The sequence below is a fragment of the Ambystoma mexicanum genome, chromosome 2q (genome assembly GCF_040938575.1).
Source record: "Ambystoma mexicanum isolate Mex_15411 chromosome 2q, UKY_AmexF1_1, whole genome shotgun sequence".
Lineage (NCBI taxonomy): Eukaryota > Metazoa > Chordata > Amphibia > Caudata > Ambystomatidae > Ambystoma > Ambystoma mexicanum.
Window position 1 is genome coordinate 522037267 of NC_090924.1, and position 23548 is coordinate 522060814.

The 23548-nt window shown below is 42.9% G+C and overlaps 1 protein-coding gene across 2 annotated transcripts in view; it reads left to right on the forward strand.

The window, feature by feature from the left end:
• Window positions 1–23548, forward strand: part of MICALL2 (MICAL like 2) — a 316518-nt gene that overhangs the window by 78007 nt on the left and 214963 nt on the right. For both annotated transcript variants that reach the window (XM_069647644.1, XM_069647643.1), the window contains exon 2: window positions 10093–10141. In XM_069647644.1, coding sequence (XP_069503745.1) covers window positions 10093–10141 — 49 coding nt within the window. The remainder of the gene's footprint in view (window positions 1–10092; window positions 10142–23548) is intronic.

The window sequence follows — 23548 nt, forward strand, 5'->3', positions numbered from 1 at the left end:
CCAACATCCGGTACTAAAAAATAATGTGACCATTAAGTCTAGGATCACTTGTGAGACGGAGTATGTTGTGTATGTCCTTATCTGCCCGTGCAACCAGTGGTATGTTGGGAGTACGATCAGCAAACTAAAACTAATTTTACAACATATGCGAACGATAAAAAATGTCGATCCAACGTATCCGATGGCCCTACATTTCCAAGAGAAACACAGAGGGAAACTGGATGGTTTTGGGTACTTTGGAATACATGCCATTACAAAACCAGCAAGAGGCGGAAACAGGGAACTTTTACTGAGACAAACGGAAACCAGATATATTATGGATTATGAGACCAAGAAACCACAGGGCCACAATCTAGATGAAGAATTATATACATTTATAGGCACCTGATTTTCTATAACAACTTTTGAAACAAGTACTAGAATGAACAGCCTAAGAAAATCCCAGATACCAGCAAAGACTGAGTAGTTCCTGTCTCCTCGAATAACATGTATTTTAATGATTTATTTCACGATGAATTTTATCATTAGCCTTGTGCCAATGTAAATGCCTACACTTTCTGTTGATTATAAATTTGTTTGTAGTTCAGACAGAACACTGGTTATCTATTAATATAAAGGTTAGAGGGTCTTTCAAATTAATTTCTTTCTATTAATGAATGACTGAATATATTTTAGATCTTCCTCTCCCTTGATATTGCTTTTCCTTTTTAATATATATATTTTTTTCATATTTTTTTCACTTCTTTCTCTTGTTAGGGCGAGCAACTCATTTTTTTGTTGAAGTATTAATTAAAGGAGGTACATAAATCATTTGCATACACACATTTCTCCTTTCCTGTCTCTTTCCATCTTTGATTATAATCTTTGGATTGGTAATATTATTTATGGTTTATTCTGCTAATAAGGGTTTCTTATATACAGGCAATTGACTTGAGGACCTTTGAGAATTTTTAATGGTTGCAGTAATTAATGACTTCTGTGTGTTTTTATAGTACAAAATAACTGTTTATGCACTAAGCACTTTATTTTATTCTCCTACAGAGAATAATACTGTAAGGCTGATACATGGACATTGCACTTTACTTATTAGGAGTAGTACTCCGTGGCTGCTGTTTGCACATAGCACTTTAACACATTTTTGTTGGTTATGGCATATTTTGCACAGCAAGACTAAACGGGTACTTGCATTAAAACAAGTAATTCTAATACACAAGTCTTAAAGGAGTGCACTAGGCACTTAAAATTAGAAATACCGTACCGCTCATTTTATAGGAAAAAATGTGTAAGAAATGTTTACTATTCTGTAATATGTCATTGCCTGCTTTTTAGAATCCTTTTATTTACAAAAAATCAAAAAAACAAATAAGCATGTTTTGTTTATTGTTCTGCAATTGCGTGTGGTTTAGCTTTTTAACCCAATCAAAGATGGCCGATCTTTGCAATAGAGTCGGAGGAAGTGTGTGTGACTCTCTATACCACTATCATAGAGTGTAAATCTGTATAAATGGTCCTTCCTTTGTGTTTCTCGCCGTTAACCTGAGCAAGCGGTTTGTTACCGCGAAACGCGTCGTTTTTGTGCTGTTTTTTCTTTCTGTCCTGGACATTTAATGTATTAAAGAAGACTTTTTGGCTGATATAAATGGTCTGCTGCTTCTGTGTGTTGCCGCGATTCCTGCACGCAAAACCGCTTCCTGGAGTGCCTTCCAACTCCCCTGCACTCAGGTACAGGGACTACAATATAATATAATATAATACATATATATATATATATCTTTTCCATAGGTCGTCAGTATAGAAAAGTATACGTCGTGAGGGTGGGCAATATATAGTCTACTAGCGAGTGGCTACACATAGGAGGTATGTAGCCTGCTTTTACATTTATTGGAGAGAAAGAATAACTGATGACCGAATTTTACGTCCTCTTTGTTACATGTCACACATACATACCCTGCTCTAATATATATCGTGTGCATATGTTTGACTTGTAGCTATAGGAAAGATGCAGGAACACATTGGTCAAAGCATTGGTTCTGTCCTGATGAAGGCTGCATACTATTGGAGCACTATTTGACGCTCATAGAAAGTCTGAAAATGTGTTGACTATCGGAAGAAATTAAGACGCTGAAAACGATGGGCAGGTCATGGAAAGGACTAATAAGATTTGCACATGTGTATCTCATTTTTGGTTTGTCTTGGATTAATGTTGACTTTGTTTCTTGTGTCTTATGAATTGATGTTCATATTTTCATTTTGTTGAGTCCTATATCATTTGTTGGTTGTTTTTCTCACGTACACTTTTTTAAAATAGTTTTTAACTTTTGATACATTTATAAAATAGATATTTTTGCAGATGTGTGTTTAAACATAATAGGGTGGATGGTGTGTGACATGGAGGCCTTGATCAACTTTTTTGTTGATGACTCGCTCAGATGTAGGAAAGTAGGAACTGATGTTTGGTCATTCTTAGCTGCTACATTGATTGTTAGTGTTTATATACACTTAAAGGTGGCCTCGTTTTGTCAAAAGGGGTGTGTGGATGGCCATTTACAGTGCAGCAAAGGAATAAAATACACCTCGATTACACCTTGGATTTGGGAGGGGGTCGAAGGAGAGGCCGGTGGGTGGCACTAGGGTTGGAGTCATGGCGAGCAAATGATAGTCTAGCCACATGTTATTTATAGATGACTTAACCTGGCCATGTAGTTCAGAAAAACGTGCATGGTTCTAGCTTTATTTTCACAAGTTCAAACCCGGTGTATCAACACCAGACGTGGCGACGCCTTACATGTAGCAAATAATACAGCACGTTATGCAAAACCTATCACATGTATCACTGTACAGTGGAATTTCAAAAGGGTAATGAGCCATCGGAATTTGCATTCTTGATTGCTTACTCAGAACAGAGGATGAGGAAACTGCAGCCAATGCATTTCGCACCAGCATGTCCATCCTCAGGGCTGACTCTGTCCCTCTCTGTCTAGCAACATACTGAAGGATGCGTAGAGGTCTAATCTCTAGGGTAATGACACCCACCACACCCCATCCTTCTTTAATTCTTTTTAAATTTATTTGCCCGTGTGGGCGGGACAAAGACTGATATGCAAATAGATATTTCCCATCCGTGAAGGGTACAGTGAGCAAAAAGCAATGGCTGCGAACTCTCAAAGTGGGGGGAAAAAAAACACAGAACAGTTTATCATGCCATGTTCTTTCTGGAGAGGGGCGTATGCTACCTTTTTTGAAAAATTGTTAGTAATGTAGCCTGTGTTTAAAATCAACTTAAAATAATAGAAAAAACTATTAGCACTGCTGATGTAAGGGAGCATTGTGGCTGACCAGTGGCCTAGTTTTGATGCACTGCTCGGCTCATAAAGAACCCCAGTCCCATCTCTCATAATACCTTTTTGTTTCCTGATATTTCAAGGTTTTGTTCAAGAATGCAAACGTTTTGGCACTTTTTTCTTAATAATTTTGTTTCAATCTCCTTCAATGGCACAGTGCCCTTATGACTTCATTGAGCATACAGATTTTTAATTTCTTAATCAAATGTTGTTCTCCACGTCACTTTCATTCCGCTGACTCTATCCCCATGCCCCATACTGCCACAACCAGAAGAAACCCACTCATGGGTCAACAGTGCAGTTGCCCGCTAACTTCAAAATCTATTTGTTTCAGGAATTGAAATAAATACTCCTATGTCTTCACATCATAGAATTTTTCTTAAATTTTTATTAGTGTATTGGTTTATTACAAACCTTTCACTTGCATCCTTTCCAGCAAAACAACAAAGACAACAAAAACAGAAATGAAAACTTTGCCACACATGATATTTCATTCCAGAATTGCAGAGCTGCAAAAATGTATGATTTTGTTCCCCCAGCAGTAAGCTTTCCAACGATTTTCTGCGGTTAGTGGCAGGAAGAACAGTGGGAGCTGGGCTCGGTATTTCAATCTGATTCCCATCAAAGCTGGACGATCAATGAACAGATGTCTTAATGATTCATAATGATTGGGATCTTCACAGGAATGGCTGGACACTATCTGATCCATCAATTGCCTTGGAAGGAAGTTCAACCTTAGCTGCAAGAAGAGACCTCGGAGCTTTGAGCAAGGACATTTTGTTAGATTTCCTGGTAGTTGGTTCAAGGCACAACGTTCTATAGAACAATTAATGGAGAGTTTGTAAATGGCTTTCTTCTCTTGGGATTCTATCCAATCTGTCCACTGGATTTTTGTTGCCGGATCTTCATCGGATTGTTTGTTGGAACATCAGGTGTACTTCCAAGAGAAACCAGCCAAGCCTGTCCTTTGCCTTTCCATTGAATTAGAAGGCCATTTTGCTGAACTGTATTAGTTAATCTAAGAATATCCATAGAAGGAACATCCTCATCCAGGAGAGTTTTGCGATATAGGTCGATGGATTGCCAAATCACTATTGAGGACATCGATTGAGTGGCCCGCTCGTATCTTATTCTGGCAACCGGGAAAGATTGCAGAAGCAGCAGAACTCTCCTCAAAAAGTATCCTTCCAGGAGGTCCCAGATTCTCCAGGCTAGATTAAGCGCTGTTTCCGCCCCGTAGGTCAGAATGGGAATTACCTTTTGTGGGTATAAATTCAAGACCTAGATCATAGAAAGTTTCCCATATTTTGTATGGAGTACCCCTGCTTGACGTGCCGGAGACCTGGCTTTTATTCTAAGATTCTCCTCCCACTCGTGTGTGTTTGATGCTAGAATTTATCCAGACTCCTGGTATTTAATGGTAGAAACTTGCACCAATTTAGTTGAGCCCAAGAATGCAACAAACTTTATTTTGGTGGATCCTTGCAGACTTCAAAAGGGCATGATTTGGGTCTTAGACACATTAATGGCTAAGCCATGTTCCTGGGCATAAATCTCCAGAGCCTTCAGTCTTCTTTGCAGCTCAACTGGAGTTTTGTCCAATCGGACCAGGTCGTCTGCGTAAATCATCCACGGGACGGCAATTGCATTAAGAATCCGAGGATGTGCTCTGACTTCCTTTTGGGCAGAAGACAGATCCGAAATATAAAGATTGAATAGAAAGGGCGGCTGAGGGCAGTCTTGTTTAGCCCATTCCAGGTGTTAGTTTTCTTCGTAACAGCTCTGGTTGTTGACAATCTTACTTGCACCGAGGTGGCAGAATAAAGTGCTCTGATTGACGCGGCTAGATCTGATGCGCAGTTCCAAGTCTGTAGTTTATGCCACAATTTATTTCGATCCACACTACTAAAGGCTTGTTTCAGGTCAATGAAGGCTATATATATTGTTGTTTTAGATCTAATCGCCTCTAATTTTAGTAGGTTGAGGATAAAGAGGTTAACATTAGTCCCCAGACCTTTAACAAAGCCGATCTGTCTAGGATCATTTCTTCCAGTTTGTTTGAACCAGGCAGTTAATCGACGTAACAGAACAGAGACGAATAATTGTTCTAGTGGGTCAAGTAGCGCAATTGGACAGTAGTTGGCTGGAATAGTTCTATCCCCTTGCTTAAAGATTGGTATAAGGACTGCATTTTTCCAATGATCTGAAATCTGCTTATTTTTTGTTATTGCCGTGAGAAATGGCAAAACATGGATTCTGATCAAGATCGCAAGATCTTGTCAATAGTATGACCTCCCTTTAGGAGAAATATGAATCAAGGGGACTCTGTATCTGAATCAATACCTTACATTGTTATAGATGCCCAGCCTAATCCTATAGTGGAAAGACACTCAAATGTAATTCAATTGTGATTCAGTGAGTTCGCTGAACTGCATACTACTGGTTGTCTTCTGCCTTCCTTCAAGCTTGTGCCCACTCTCAAGGTATCATTGCCATGTCCAATTCCGAGCAAGGCTGCAATCTTGCAATGGTACATCTCCTGTCTGAATTGCAGCAGCGCAGGGGGGGGCAATGTTCCCCTGCAAAAAACACGGAAACTCCTCATAGCGCAGCATCAAATAGTGCAGACATTTGAAACAGTCCCCAATCTCTCTTGATGCCCAGGAAACAGATCGTTCCGGCACCTTGAGCACGGTTTATTCTTTGGCTGAGCATCATCAAAACGTTGGCATTCCAAATGACCACGGAAGGGCTCATTGGATTTACCGAGTACCAATCATGCAACTGGACATCTTGCAGGTGGTATAGGATATAGGAAATAGCAGGGATCATATCGATATCAAGCGACATGCTCTTACAGAAATGTTAATCTCCATTTCTTGTCCGGCAGCTCGTTCTCTGTCCTGTCGAAACCTCTCTAGTGAGGCCAAAAACCGTTATGCAATAGGGTAACTGTGCTGACAAAATTACATTGTGGTAAATTTCAACAGCCATGTTTGGAAAAATCGGCACATTCATAGATTTCTACTTGGATAGGACAACAAATGATTACGCTACCAGCAGGAAGATCCCACACACATGTAGAGGTATGGTACAGGACTCATGCACATCTTTCTCCAAGACCCCTTAATGTATGCTTATTTTAAGGTTTTGTATTAAAGGGAACAGGGCTAGTAGTGCTGCACATGTTTAGGGTGCAATAGAAGAAATGGAAAAATCAAAACATTGGGATGAGTTGGTGCATGTGAGTTCAGGCGCAGCATAGGAAAAGCCACTAGGGCAGGCTTTGCAAATGTAGAGGGTAATATGAAAAACTCAAACGGAACGGTAAAGGCATACCCTCTACACTTGCAAAGTCAGACATATTGGCTTTGGGAATGTTTGCTGGTATAGGTGTGCCATCTAAGAGAATTCCATTGCATCGACTTCATAATGTATGCCTCTTTGCTCTACACCCTTTTTTGTATTTTAATTTCTCTAACCAGCCCTATAATGCATGCTAGAGGCATTAGCCAGTCCACATTTGCACATCTATTCCGTGGTCTGTAGACTGTGCACTGCTGCTTTCTTCCTGTGGATTCGGGGTCTGGAACTTTGTGCTCCGAGCCATCTTGTGAGCCAAGCTCCCATCAGCTAGCCAACATAGTCCATGGAATGGGACCATGCCAGTCCTAGTTCAAAACATCTGCAGAGACTGTTGCTGCAACCCATATGTAAAGAATCAAGGGTATTCGTCCCTTCTCCCGACTTTACTACGGCTCCAGCTTCCTCCTGGCTCTTCCTCTACTCAACAAAGTAATGAAATGTGAAATGCATGCTTCTTCTTTCACCACTGCCCCACTGTCTTTTACGCAGGTTGGTTTGCAATGCAACACTGGTCCTTGTTCAATATTCCTCCTTCTTGAATTAACTGGCATCTTTGGCTACTCGCGCCCTGTAGTCCCAAGGGCGCCCTGTAGTCCCAAGCCCCGCTCAATCTTTCAGTTCCCACTGTGCCACCTCATGCTTCAGTTTCTCTACACCCCACCCAACCCCCACCCCCTCCCTCGGAGCACTAGAGCAAACTTAAACGAAAACGAGCACGTTGCTTTCTGTCTTGCTAAACTGGAAAGAAGGGTGCGACGACACCACCTTAAATCGGTGTGGCGCCTGACTGTGGCTGTTTGGTCGGGTATCAGCCGTGCTCTTTGGAAGAACACTGTCAGTCAGGCCCATTTGTGGAATGATCTCTTTATCATTACACAATTATGCTTCTGTTTGATGCTGTCTTGGGGCGGGGAATTGCTTGTAATCGTTTTTGAGGAAACAGCTGGCTGAACACCAAACAATAAAGTGGCACGCAGGACAGGACTGCATGTGGCCAGACGTTGAAGGGTGTTGCTGCCAGCACCGGACCCCCTTCGCTCCTTTCCTGTTGCGCGACTACACATTCCATTTGCTTCTGCAGTGGCTTGACGTGTGCTCCCTTACTCCCCTTCGCTCAGCTCAATATACCCTTCCACTAATCACTTTCTGGAAGCCTTTGGTGTGCCCATTTCAGTGTGAAGCAAATCCAGTATTGAAAGAAAAGGTCGATTAAAGCACAAGTGCTTTCTGTGACCTGCATAACCATTGGCACATGTTGGCATGTGCATTGCATTCACTCTCATTCATTATTAATGTGCCACTTCATACTCCGCTCTGGCACAACACTAGAAAGCGCATGGGATCTGATTGCACCTCCCTTTTTATCTAGAAACAAACTATTTGTTGGCAAGGAATGCTTTGCCATTTTGACCAGTTAGCAAGAGTTCATTTAATATTTGTTTGTGCCTTTGCTTTCCTACTCGGAGTGGTAGTTGGCAAGATGGTGCTCCTCTGCATCTCACCCATTCTTGGCGTGGTCTTTCCGCATAATCACCTGTGGGCGTTTACTTGCTGAGCTGAGGTTGGTCCCCCTTCAATGAACCTTTGATGGCTCCTGCCAACAAATTCGTTAGTGTTATTCATTAGTGTCGTCTCTCCCCTGAGTCCTCAAGCACTGAAGGAAGAGCTCCCGTGGGGGTGGAGGCATGTTGTTGGAGGGACAGATTATTTTTTAATAATATCGGTGCACCCCTTTATCCACAACGATTTCTGACCGGGTTGTTTATTATATGCGCAACCCAACATCTTGCTTTTCGATCTTGGATTATTTGCCTATCCGCTGGCAGGGCCTGCAGAGGGACATTTGATGTTGAGGAGAGCCTGTGCCGGGTCACTGACCTTCTTTGTTAACTTTCAAAAGAGGAGACGAGAAATGAGGAGCTTCCTGGAGAAAGTCCATGGCGTTCTTCTGGAGGCGCTGACCATCTTGCATGATTGCTTTGGTGTTTTGCGGCAGCACAGGGGTCTCTGCAGAACCAGCCGCTCTCTGTGGAAACGCCAGTCTGAAATACCAATGTAGGAGGTTTAAGGAAAACGCCTCAAAATTCACCTTTGTGTGCTGAGTTGTCATCAGATGTTAAAGCAACATGAAAGTAATTTAATGCCTGAATAGTTAATTCCAACCTTTCCCTGGGCACCATTGAATGCTTTGCCAAAAGACCAAAGACGAATATTAACAATACGTCTCACACGCTGATGTAGTGACCATTTACATAATAGACTTTGATGCAAAGGGGAGAACAAAAGGGGAAGTGATACAGAGAAGAACAGGACAATGAAATAAAGAAACGGGAAGAAAGAAAAATAAGAGTGATGGGTGGATTGAAAGTAGGAACGATAAAATGCAATAAGTGGGAAGAAGACAAGAGAAAGAACATGTACAATTAATGTGAAAACTATGTTATTTGTCTTTTTATACCTACAACCCCCCTGAACCTAAGACGGTAGTACCGCTGCCTTCTATTGCCGGGACGAGGTAGCGGCAGCCTGGTTAGAAGCCCCCACACACCCTAGGAACTCTTGAGCACACTTCAGGGCATCGCACATGCACAGCATGAACGAGCGTAATGCCGTCACCACAATAGTAATGACCTCCATGAAAGATACCTAATAATAATATTGTTCATGCTCGTTCTATTGCTTTACTGCTCATCACAGTTGTGAAATGTGTTTCCCCTTATCATTAGTCGTCTACTGAAACTTTGTGAACTCAGCCGTAGCTTCATCCAGGTCCCTAATGTTTCTTTTTTCCAGGGAACGGAGGTGTAAAATGGCCTGCTACAGAAACCAATTTTAGGGCACTGGGGATGAAATGAAGGTTGTTTGAAAAGTCTGATGCTGTTCTCCAGGGTGTCACTGGTGATTACCCGAATGTATTTTGAAAAAGTGATGCGTGGCACTACCCCTTTGCACATGTTTAATATTTTCATCCTCAAATTTTGATTTTTGTATGGGATAGTTGTGTTTCTTTATTTTTCCAATGATGTTGGCATTTTTCTTTGTTTTAATAAGGTCTCTTTCTCCATTGTCCACTTCGTTGTTATGTGTTTTGCCAGTCAACATTTTTGACGTGCATAATCACGCAGAGACCTTTACATTCACTGATAAGGGTGGCTATGCCCTGCTTGGTCTAATGCCCTAAACCATCCAGGAACTTATCCAGTGCATTCTTCATGGACTGCCCTTAAGATCTGCTTTAAAGAAAGTTAGCCGCTTAAACTAGGAGTTGGGGGTAGGGGAGGGCATGGTGTGGGTTGGGATGGACGAAGATAGGGAGGCATGTGCTAAATTGGGTAAATATGGCGGAACATGCAACTAACTCTCCTCCTGTCCATCTATTTTTCAGAGACTTCAAATCTTTAAACAAAGAAAATGTCTATGAAAACAACCACCTGGTAAGACAATTGTGCTGTTGAATGATGAACTGCAGCGCGTCACTGCCTTTGTACTGTCAGGCTTTAACGCACACTGAAAATGCTCGCTTGCCTTGTACCCTGATTGTTTTGATTTGAAGCCTTTCCAAATGTTAATGTTAATTGCCATCTGCCATTGCTATGGCCTTGTTCACTTTGGGTGCTTTCCGGAATATGTGCAGTACACCATTGGATGCAGGATATGGCAATAACAGGGAGGCGTGGAAGGCGGAAGACCAAAAAGAGGTGAGGTAGGGAGGGGAGAGGGGGGTGGTGGATAGATGTGCAGTGTGATGCTAGAGCCAGGACTGGGATATAGGGAGACCAGCGGGGGTTAAGAAGTGTTGGAAGTAGGATAGAGTGTGTGGGAGAGGTAGAGATGGGGGGGATACAGAGATTTTCTACTTGGCGTGTGAGGCGCAACAAGCTGAAGGCAACTCGGCATGCAGGCAACTGCACCAAAGAACAGAAGGAAGCAGAAACATGTATCTATTCTGTAGAAGAGTGATTTATTCTTACTCAGCGGAGAGGTAAGGAAGGAAGAGTGCAGGGTTAGCCGTCGTTTAGAGGTAGGGCTATAGGTAGAGGAGGATAGAATTAGTTAGTGGTCCACAGTAGGTAGTAGATGAGGTAGAGGTAGTATAGGAGAGATGCTAAATGCTCACATTATATTGGTAGGATTAGGTAGCGGGGCGTTCTAAGTGGGGGTTGTCTTCAGCTGGTGAGGGCGATGTGTGGCTGTGGAGGGTAAACTGGCTATGGAGTTTGAAGGAGGGTGAAGTGTGACTTCCATATGAAACTGTGGAGGGTTAAAGTGGGTGTGTCAGTAGGGCTGAGGTAAGTGTGGAAAACCTGTGGCTTTGGAGTCTGAAATAAAATGCGGTGTTGGAAGGTGATATGTGGGTAAAAAGAGGTTTGGTTGTGGAGGACCATGTGTGGCTTGGGGTGACAGTTGAGGCGAGGCAGCATTTGAGCCTGGCAATGCAATTGAGGACGGGTGATGTTTGACCACAGACAGAGGTGACTGGTTTCAAAGGTTGATGTGGGGAAGAGGAGATTGGTGTGTGATGTGGGACTGATTTGGCTTGTCAGGTGAACATCGGTATATGAAAGCTATTCTTTCTATGACTAAGGGGCTGGTTGAATGTTGGTGGGTGTTGATTGCTATCATGTGAACCTGGTCAATTGATTGTGCTTGCCCGGAAGTGGCCTTGCAGGGGTCCACATGTGTGCATTTAATGGGGCAGAGGATCCCAGTTAATGTCCAAGGGTGTCTGCTTCATAGGCAACACACAACAGTGCCACACACATGGTGTTCAGGCTGTAGTGAGGTTATAGTTGATTGTTAACATGTTAAAGGCTCTTGGGCTGTTGTGTGGTGGGTGACTCTCCGTTTTGGCTTTCCTTACATGGCAAGAGTGGATATGAGTTTATATATAATCAGGTATCGGAAGGAAGTGAGTGGCGTGGCATGGGGTAGAAGGAAGTGGATTCCATTTGAGGGGTGTGGGAAGGATGGAGCCCAACTGAATTTAGTAGAAAATCTTACAAGTAAGACTATACGTAGATCATGAGAATGTGCATTGAGGTACACTTTCAGCACATATTGTTGTAGAATCTGTATTTGCAAATACCTTACATTATGTTGCACTACCAAGTTGAATCAAAAACAATTATGTACAGTGAATAATGCATATTATGTAATACATTATTCCATATGTTTGGGATATTTCTTCTCTGTGAAAGATCGTGAGCGAAAGACTCTGGGTAAGTCTCTCGTAACCTGGACTAATGTCTGGCAGAGGGACTCCCAGGACCCCCCCTTGTTAATTTGCATATTTAGGTAACTTTGTGTCTCACCCTAAATTACTAGCGGAATCCAGACGTGGACCCCTTGCTCACTATTCTTAGAGAGGCACAGATCCACCCTACTGATGAGGTCCAACCAGACCGAAACACGTGTCTGGGGTTTCTGTTGGTACTCTTGTTCAGAGGAGAATTGCCTAGCATTTCGGTGCTGGACTGCCCCAGGGCAGGACAAAGACTGATATGTTTGGGATATTTCTTCTCTGTGAAAGATAGTCAGCTTAAGACTCTGGGTAAGTCTCTCGTAACCCGGACTAATGTCTGGCAGAGGGACTCCCAGGACCCCCCTTGTTAATATACATTATTCCATGCTGACCTTCACCTAAGCCACTGATAGCAATCACCCTGGATCGTTCCTCAACAATGAAACTGCTCTCTTTAATCTTACTCCTGCCCTCGATGCTGACGATTCTCCTGCCTCCTTCTGCTGTCACCCTGATGGTATTCAGAGCAGGCTCTTCTCTCTCACATCTAACCACCTTGCTGAACAAAAGTGGGCCAGCGAGGTTGTTAGATTATAGAGAGAAGAGCCTGCTCTTAATACCATCAGGGTTTTGGTACCACCACCACAATGGAACAAGTCAAACCCATGCCTCCAGCTTCCATAACATGCTGACCATTCTAAACTCTCCTCTATTCTTCTTAATCTACCTGCAGCCTTCGACTCTATGGGTCACACCTTACATCCTCCATCCCTCCTCTCAACACTTTCCAATCGAGCGATTCAAAACTCTCACCTGGATCACATTTTACCTCCCAGATCAATCCGTTTCTATCTCTTGTAACAGCATATCCTCTGACACAGCTCCCCAACCCCCTCACCCTTACAGTCGGTGTGCCACAGGGCTCAATGCTTGGCGTTATCCTCTTCACACTATACAACACATGCCTAGGCAAGCTGGTATCTCCTCCTCAGGTTTCTCTTATCCTCTTTGCTGATGATACCCAGATCTTTCAATTTCTTGCCTTCATCATGGAACCTTCGAGGAGAGTCTGCCATTCCCCACCGGATATCTCATCCAAATCAAAAGTAATTCACCTTCTTGCCTTTGGTACCTCTTCCCTCCTCCCCCACACCATACCACTCTCCCCAAACTTTATTTTTCCCCTTAAACCCTTGCATTTAAAGAGAGCATTGTGACGTAGTGATGTTTCATAGACGAGTAAAAAAGGTGCCCAGGAAAATGTGTTCAGTTTCCATCCTTTGGAAAGCGCTGTGTAACCTTAAGTTTGATGTTACAATTGCAACACTGTACCAGTGTAAACATGAACAGTAAATACATCATTGAGTACATGGTTAAATAGTTTAATTTTTACATTCCTCCGTACTAAAAGTGAGAGTGCTTGAAGAAAAACGTCAAACAAGGCACTACCCGTTTTAGGTAAATACAGTTGATGGCATTTCTCTCTTGTGCTTCTTGCCCCAGTCATATTTATCATGCAATGGGAGGGAAAACCAGTAAGCCAGGGGGCAAATTTTCAAGTTGCAAGCTACTAGCCAGGTATAAAAGTCACTTGCCCTCTCAATTTTACACATACAAAACTGCACATTAGTTCTTTGCCAAGAGTCAATCATTACTAGTCAATGGCAAGTGCAACATTTGAGCCCTGCAGTAGACGGTGGATAACTAGGTCGGTCCATAGTCTGTGAGGGAGGATGCTTATGGGGGAACGCCGTGGTGTGCAAATAACAAGTAGTGTAAGGTGGGTCGTAATGTCCCAAGAAGGCCTCTACCATCTCTGAAAGGGGTAGGAAAAGAATTGAAATAATGGCCTTTTCCTGCAAACTTAAATATACATTTCCCTGTAACCTTGTACATTTTATTTGTGGAAGTCATAAAGGAGTGAAAACCACAGTTTGTCTTGATAATAGTCTCTGGGCGTTTTAGTAAATTAACTGGATTCACCATGATATGGGTATTGGGCCACTAGGGACTCGGCTGGGCCGGCTGCTACCTGATGTACCTCCACGAGGGTGGATGAGGCGGTATCCTCTAGGCCCGTTACTCCCCAATGGGCACGGTAGGTCCCTAGCACAGTTGGCCATTGTTCAAAAGAAGGAACTTAAAGTACAAGTACCAGTAAGCCTCAATAAGCACCACATGTAAGGATATGGACCCCAGCCAAGGTGAAAGCTTTCCCCAGTATTGCATTCAAACATATGAACAGCCCAGTAGACCGAGACGTTATGCTACACGTGATGAAGTGCAATATTTCTCTGACTTGGAAGGTGGCTATTCATGCAAACACTGGAGTCCTCGGACTAGCAAAGGAAGACTAGGCTGAAGTGACACGGGCGCTTATTCAAATCGAAGTCCAACTGTATGCCATCGAATGCAGCACCAATACCTGACCAGGCTGCAGGCTCACAACCATCCGAAAGGCTGCAGTACCACTGTAAAGAGCAAGGGATTTCCAAGACTGTGCCCCATGCAGCAGATGCCCCGGAAGCCTCTCGGTTGCAAGCCAGAGGGAAGGAAATTAACACACCCATTGGGCAACTCCAAGAACCAATCGCTAAAGGGATGCTAACAGGAAAACTCCTCACCAAGTAAAATAAATTCCAGGGAGAGAGACAAAGAAGCCTAGGAATTAACCAATCGGAGTCCATTGTGCCATAGCCCCATGGGTATGAACGGGGCTGAGTTAAGTCATTCGGGGTCTTGTATCTGGAGGAAGAAGACATACTTTCTTATGGTACAAGGGAAGGCTGATAGAGGGAGGACTCCTTAAAGAAATGCTGCCCAGAGGAAGGCAGTGCTCTCCTAGGGAGGTTGCAAGGAGGGGGCACTTCGAAAGTCCTGGAAGCCCTTGAGAAGGGAGGTTAATCTGAAGGGCACCACAGTTTCAAGTCCTTTGTGGAACTAGAAAGCCATATTCTGGGGTTACCAACAGCGACCCATGGGGAAGGGAAGAGGTTCCAGACCCTGGCAGCAGGGGCCAAGGCCTATGAGAGAGGCCATCTGAGTCCTGTAAGGGAGGCATGGTATCACAAGTATGCCACTGACACAAGAGTTACACGTTTCAAAACCTTTATTGAAATTGTGGGGTTTGGAAAAACCTCTACTTTGCCCTATAGCTATGATGGGAGTAGTCTCTACCATCAAATAAAGAAAACCCAGTCCTGGTCAGTCTTTGGCAAATCAAAATGGCCTATACTTACAAAACCTAATGCCTGCCCTATCTCTTATACCAACCGTGTGTAAAGGGGAATGTGTATGCAAAGAAAAGTCAGTGTTATAACATAAAAGCAGTTTGGAGATGCCCAAAGAGACAGGGGTCACATCCTTGATTGCTGGCAGACCCTGTCCAATTTCTTTAAGGATAATGGTAGTCCTTGTCCTGCCCTTCCCAACGAGGAATGTTCCAGAGAAATCTTGTAGGGGATGCTGCCCCCAGTGAGCAAGACCCTGGATACCAGTGCTCTGGTTGTATGTAGGACTTGTCTAACGCTAGCCACTGCAAATGTTGCCCCCCACCCCCAAATGGGGGAAGAGCTTGTCTATTCCTTGGAAATCTTCACCTCAGTGGCAGAGGACTTTGGAACAGACTACATTCTTAACCAGGTTACAGATTAGTAATTTTTCAAGGATCCAAAGAAACCCCCTTATATAGTCAAACCGGCCACATTGACCCTCTGTAAGGGATCCAGTCATGTGCTGCATGAGAACCTTCTGCATGGTGATGTTGTACCCAGAGGCTTTGTCTGCAGGGCATGGGGAGGGGGCTGGACATTTGGGTGTCCAAGGAAAATCGCAGATGGTGAAACCCCTCTCTAAATTGGAGATCCTCTCTTTGTTTCTCTGCTCAGCCCCCTTCCTCTGTCTGGCTGCATTAAAGGGACTCTGTTAATCGAAGGGCTGCCATCCTAGGAGGGGCAGCCCTTTCCCAGGGAACACCAAGGCTTTTGCTGGAACCAACTCCAAACAGTTTGTTTTGGTTGAAACTCTGTTCCAGACAACAAATACAAAGGAGGCCCTGACCAAGAGGGTCACAAAAACCAAGCTGATAATAAAATGACAGCAGTAGGTTTTGGCCAATATAATTGTGCCCGCCCAGAGATCACCATTTCATAACCTGACATAGCTTTATATTTTGATTGGCCATCTGCCCAAAATTATATATGATGCAATTTAGGCTAAAGATTGCCAAAATTTAACTAGATACTGGCATTCTGGACCTTTGGTTCCAACAGATGGTGGTAGGAATGCACATGTTGCCAAACCACAAGGTTTCCGCTCATCGGTGTCAGTAGCCAAACCAGCAAAATCACATGTGTGAAATTTTTTTGTCTAGCATGGCACATTATAAAAAGGGGGGGGGGTGTTAATTAGCAGACCTCACTTTCAGAGACCAATCTAACCAAATCATATTAGTAAAACTCAAAAGGCTCCAACTATTGGATCTCACAGTTAGCATTCTGTCACAGACACATGATAAAATAATGTAATTGAAGCTGGAGCTGTCTGATGCCTCTTGGAATCCCGGGTGGAATACATCCCGTTGTTAAAGTCCAGCAGACTGTAATTTCATGCAGTGTACAGTTCATCTCTTTCCCACCACTATGCCCTTTCCATGCACCTTTGTTGGTGAAGAGCAGATTTAGTCACTTCTGAACTGATCTTACATGTGATATAATTGTACAACCTTAACTTCAGGACATGCAATGGATGCTTTGAGCAAGACCAACCAGCCAAAAACACGTTTTACGGTCATAATGGATAAAGTGCAATTGATTACATCATGATTAGTGCTAAAGACTGTGATCTGATCAACACATTTGAGATTTTAGACTGGAGATGGAGTGATCATGGGCCCATCGAAAGCTCCATCGTATTACCCTCTGGTGATTCAATCAAGAATGTTGTGAATTCAAGAGCAGTTGCAATAGATATTAGTGGCCACTCAAGGCGGGCAGTCAAAGAGTCCCATATGAAACATCACTGGCGACATTCCATGGGATACACTTAACATGGATTGGCTTGTTTCCTAGCCATGCCACAGTGTAATCCCGTGGACGCATTGGCATGCATTGCGCACCGGGTACACGTTTTTTTCTGCCTACCATGGAAAGGGAGAAGGGACCACACGCAGTCGTAGAGTCTGTTTAAAGAATTTTCTTTAATATCGCCTACACAATATAAAATGCAAATAATTACTTATTATATAAGTTGACGCATGCGATCAGACTCTACGCATGTCATGATGCGATTAGACTGAAAAGGAGAAGAAAAATCTAAACTGCTCACCATGGAAGCATATACCATGGAGTCTGTTCAATAAATGTAAAGAAATTGAAAAGTTAGAAATTGGGCTGAAGGTTCACAAATCCTGAAGAAGACGTTGACATACATATGAATGCAGTTCACTAAATGTTGCTAAGATAAAACTATTAAACCATGGAAGTCCTATGTAAAATGAATGTTGAAGATTTAGGACACCTATAGTTGAGCAAGTTTTTTGTGTGGACTCACAGCAAGAGTGGTTAGATCACTCCCAGCAAGAAAATTGAAAGTTAAAAGGCTGGAATAGAAGCCTTTTATTTGTATAAAAATGATTCTTAATGCTGAATTGATGTAATATTGTGGTACTTTTGATATTGGTTACTTATGAATGAATGTAATGGAAGGTTTAATAACATTTTATTGAATATTTTTGTAATGATTTTTTATGGAACAATAATAAAAATGAATAAGGATTGATTAGGATTGCAGTTTAGTCTCTTCTCCTAAACCCTCTTTGAATCCACAGGGCACCACATTTGTTGAGTATATATTATAGCCATTTGTGATCCAACAATGGACGCATACAACGCTTTGGAAGCATTCTTAGCAATGGTTCCGATCCTATTCCCTGTGTTTACTAAACCAAGTAAGACAATCAAAATTCACACGCTGACCAAACGGAGATGGTATAACGAACGTCAGCTATGCAAGGAATGCATAACCTCCTGTTTTAAGGCAGGTTCTAAAGTGGATAAAAACGTTAGAAACCCTTAGAATCTCATGCAAAGCCACTATTAACACCAAGAAAAAGCACACTCGTTGAGGTGGGAAACTCTCAAGGATGCCTGTAGAAATAATACAAGTACTTTTTGGAAACTCGTGGTGGGTAAAGCATCCAACGCACTATGCGACTTATAATGTAGTATAGCACCCACCAACTGGTGCGCCCGTTTTTCTAACCTGTATAGTGACTCTTTGGATTCACATAACGTGCATATTGTACTATTTGATATATCACCCCAGTGCGACTCTGGCCTCAACATTTCTGTGAAGGTGGTAGAGAAGGAAAATGAGTGCCCTAGGAATGGGAATGCATCCGGCCCAGATGGTATACCCATTTATGTTTTCAAAGAGGAACCTAGAGTATGGGTGCCGGTTTTGTCTCTTGTCTTCAACGCAGTTACCGAGCTAGGTACAATTCCCAACACGTGGTGGGAGGCGGTCATTATTCCCATACATAAAAAGGGAGGAGGAGAGTCCTCGGGGAATTACCACCCCATTTCAATGCTAGATGGGGCTGAGAAAATCTATGCCAAGGTAATCCTTGGTTGTTTTCGAGACTGGGTCAAAACAGCAGGAATAATTAATCACCTTCAAGCTGGATTCCAAAAGGGCATGGATACCTTTGAGCAATGTTCCAGGCTTGACCTCATAGTAAAAAAGTACACAGTCCTAAACACTAAATTGCATGCGATTTTGCAGATCTTCGAACAGCCTTTGACTGTGTACACAGAAATCAATTATGGCACGTTTTGCAAGAATATAAAGTCGCAGCACACCTACTGTCCAACATACAGGCCCTATATTCCAACAGTAAGGCCGCTGTGCGATGGGGGGGTTGGAGGGATGCGTGGTGAATTCAGAGAAATTGGAGGTCCAGTGAGACAGGGATGCGTGTTGGCCCCTATTGCTTCCACATTAACAGGCGTATAGAGGAGTTGGTGGCCAACAGCCTGGTCTCCCTTAAGATAGGTAGCACACACTATCCGGCACACTTTCTTTTGCAGATGACTCCGTGCTACAACAACCCTGATGGTTATAAGGCAAACTCTAGCCATATTTGCAAAGAAATGTATTGAACTTGGTTTTGAAATGAACAAAAGCAAAACGAAAACACTTCTTTAAACACAGGTTAACGAAGCACACAACTGTAAACATCGAAGATGATGTGAAAAACTCTAACTGGTCACGGCATACGATTATCTGGGCTTGCGCTTTACTGAGAATGGTTCTTGGACTGAACAAGTAACAAAAGCCACTGACTTTGGGAGAATACCGCAGTAGGATTAAGAAGTTCTTACAGTCCCAATGGGGGGCACTGACTCCGGTCTTACAACTATATAGGTTGCAGGCCATCCCAGCAGCTCTGTATGGGTCAGGGATCTGGGGCTAGACTAGATCAAACGCTCTGCAAGTGGTGGAAAACAACTTCTTGAATCTGTTGATGCAACCAAGTGGAGCAGCAAATGTAATTTTACATCTTGAACGTGACCTCTGGCCTATTGAACATTACAGATCTCTAAAACCACTCCAGTTTTGGATTCGACTCTGGACGGTGCAAGTTTACATATGTTCAAAGAACTGCTGATTTAAAGGTAGCCGTTCAAAATACGTACAATTCTGGTGCAATATATTGAGCCTTGGTGCATTGTGGGATCAGCCGTCTGCCATGGAGGCAGGCTCCAAGGAACTTGCCAAAACGGCAGACATCCAGGAATGTAGAAGAATCATGGAGGCTGCATGTCTTAAGCTCCCTTATGGGCAACAGGATTAAGCAAGACTTTGGCCACGAATAATACCTGGAAGTCATAACTCTGATCTACGCCTGACCACTCTTCTAAGATTTAAAAGTAGGCACATTGTGGGTAGCAGCACTTACAAAGAACTGAATGTCCGGTATGCGCAGCCCCTCTTGAATCTTTCCCAGTGTGTGCTGCTATGCCCCGGCTACAATGGTGTTAGAGACAATTACTTCCTATTTTTAAATTGAAGGGTATCCGTAGGACTATTGACGCAGTGGATCTGCACAAAAATACTGGAGACGTCAATTTGACATTCTTTGTTGCCAAATGCCTACACAGGGAATGGTAACAGAGATGAAGAGTGATTCGTACTCTGCGGGGAAAATAATGATCTATCAACATTTTAAATGGTTTTGTCTAATTTTCGAAGGCATAACAAACCTCGTATGAACTCAAGTATATGATCAACAGATTAAACTGTCTATCTATATTTTTTATATTTGCATAATGTGTTTTTATATGGGTACGCTTTTTATGTTTTTATGGAATGTGCTTTGATGGTTTGAACACCGAATAAAACATCATCATTGAATAATAACTAATTGCTGTTACTGCAAAATAACATTGATGGGAGTAAATTGGCTACTCTATACCTTTTTATCTGCTGATACCTACTAGATATTACATTAGATTTATGTCTATTCATTATGTATGGGCTACACTGCCCTGCGTGTTTAGTAAAGTGAGTAGGCCTGAGGGGGAGCCGCAGATTGATGTGGCAGAGTTGCTCTACTTTCCTTTCCTCCCTTGGGTCTCGGGAGACGTGAGGAAGAAGAAAAATGCCATATCCCCCCCCCACTGTGACATCACAGCAGTTGATTACGAATTCCACAGTTCTCTGCTGCAATGTCACAATAGAATAAATAAAATGAAGTCGGTTTCTCATTGGAGCTGGCAATGACTTAACCTATGGAAAAATGGCTGAGTGGTATTTTGAGATTGTGAGGCAAGATTGTAGCGTTTTGAGATTTCTTCTGAAGGTACATTCAATGATGCCCACCTTTCAATGCTGCAATGGAAAAGGAAGATGAGTGGATACTGTGATGATATGACTACCGCTTTGCAGGAGTACAGGGATGAGTAGTGGCTACTCAGCACCATACTACACCAAAACAAAAAGTGATCCCAATCCTAAAGGTGAAACGAGCACAGCCCAAAAGCATCTCTCTTTCGCCTCATTTAGTAGTGCAAGTCAAGGGCAGGCTATGTCTTCAGGAGTGATTTGAGCACATGACCGTAGTAACTCAAAAAGCAATCGTACAGAGACTCCAAAATAACACTCTTAAAACACTTTTCAAACACGGTTTTGACAATAAAATGCTAATAATGAACTAAAAACAGAAGCAAAAAAGAATCCCTGTAAAGAAACCTGGAAAATACAAGCTGTTGTCGAATAGTACTCTGGGTAGATGAGCAGCGGTGTTAGGGCATGTAGTTTGCACAGTTTGTGTCCAAGAAGGTGGCTTGTAAGAAAAGCCTTAGAATCAGCGCTTAAAAAACATTATGGTCCCAAATGTGGACCAGGGGGACTGGGCCACTTCTCAATACCTTATTTCTTTGTCTTTTGGTTAAACCGGCGTTCAGAGAGTCTGGTCGATTTTGGCACCGCCGGGGATCGTGTCATGCTTCGGAGGTGACCAGTGACAACAATGTGGTGATGTTGGGCAGCAGTGTTGGTTTACAGGTCAAAGACACTGGAAATGTCAGTCTTCCGGGTCCACTGCCCTGACATCACCTGCCATCAGTGAATGCGTAAAAGAGACTTTCTTCGGCTGCGAGCTCATCGCAGCATCTGGGCACTGCAGCAACGTCTGCTTGTAGTTTGAAGAAACCGGTGACATGGCGGTGAGTCTGCGCATGTGTCCGATGTGGAGCTTCATCGTCGGCATAAAACAAACTCAGAAATACAGAGGCAGTTGAGCTTCATGGTCATGGATGACTGGCAGTTCCCATGCAGTAGCTTGGATAGTGCCAAAGGTGCTCAGACCTTTGTCGAGGCAGTTCAAAGATGCAGGGAAATCCAGGGGCTCCAGGACAAGTTGAGCCCTTCTGTTGATCTCCCACTCCAGCAAGCTTGGCTGGCACCTTCGCAGGTTCATTCACATTCAGTGACATGGTCCTGGTTCCAGTGAAGCCACAGTGAGGCCTTGTTTCGACATCAGTCGCCCCCCTACTGTTCCCTAGGGACAGTAAGGGGGGGGCAGAGCTTCTTTTCCTTGGATACTTTTTGTCTTCACCTCCCATGCAGAGAACTTTGACATAGGCTGTATCCCTGCCTGGGTTAAGGTGTGTCCCGTCCTAATGGAGAATCCGAGAACGCAATGTTCTGGCCATTGGTCCAAAAGGCAGCTGTGGAGAAGCTATCCTAGACACCAATGCACATCACAACTGAGCCCTGTTCAGAGTTGACACTGGTGTGATATCAGATTGCTGAGGCTTCATGTTTGTGTGCTCTTATCAGTTACCTTGCCATAACCAGACATGGCTTGTAATTAAAGATTGCCTCTGGGGTGGAGTACAACCATTTATGAGTTTCCTCTTTGCCTCCCAGTCTTGAAATATTCGGGTTCCATTCTTCCTGAATTACAGGCTTTGCTAAAGACACCTTGTTGAGGTGCGCGATTATTTCCACCAGCACCTCCCCACTACCTGGATTGCCTAGGTAAAACAACATCTCATCTTTGATTTTATTTTCTGATTTTTTGTTTTTTTTGTTTTTTTCTTTCTTTCTCAATGCCTGTTTATTCAGTTCCTTTTGAAAAACATGCCCGGGCGCTACACCATGGTAATTGCTGACATTTTTGTTTAAAAACTTCTCATAGATTGGAGCACCTAGCCCAACTATCTGCTACGCAGGATCCTTTTCATTTTGAACACTGCCAATTTAGATGGCAGTACTTCCAGTTCCATATACAATCTAAACAACAGATTAATTCCAGTTGGCTGTGCCTAAGGTCAGTGTGTAGACCCTTTAGAGGTGCTGTAATTCTACACTTTGGGTTTTTACTTCATGTATGGGTTGTCTCTTTTCCATCTTAATGGGTTCATTCATAGCCATGATACACTTCCGCCTTGCCCAGGGACACTTAATTTCTATGGTAGCACTACCTGCTTGACACCAATGGTTTACCCCAGATATACATATTTGAGGGTATGAGCAGGAGAATATTAGACTATTCTATTTTTGATGTTGAGCACTGTTAAGTAATGTATCCGCACTCCTTCCCTTTTTTCTTTCTTCCTCTTTCATTGTCCCTTCACTTATATAGGGAATTTATGGTTCAGTGTTTGTATTCTTTTTTAGAAAACCAATTGTTATCTCCTGATGAAGACGTAACGCAAACAACGTTAATACGTCGAATCCGGTAGAGAATTTCAGGATAAGGCCACCTGTGAAGATCTTCTAGTTTTGGCCTATCCCAATTGTGGACCACCTACAAAAACCCATTGTGGCCATGCAACTTGTTTTGCACAAAAATCTATTTGCACAATAATTGGATTGTCAATGAATTGTTATATTTGTTACATGGTTTTAGCTTGTACCTATTGTTGGTTTGTATGAGTGAACTGATGGATGTGGATGAATGCTTTTGATAGTATGAATTTTATGAAATGATGTTTTTAAATTAATTCTGCTATGTTAAATAAATGATTGATTGAGTGCAGATTAAATTGTGATTAAACTCTAACAGTATAAATTGTATTGGGTATACTAA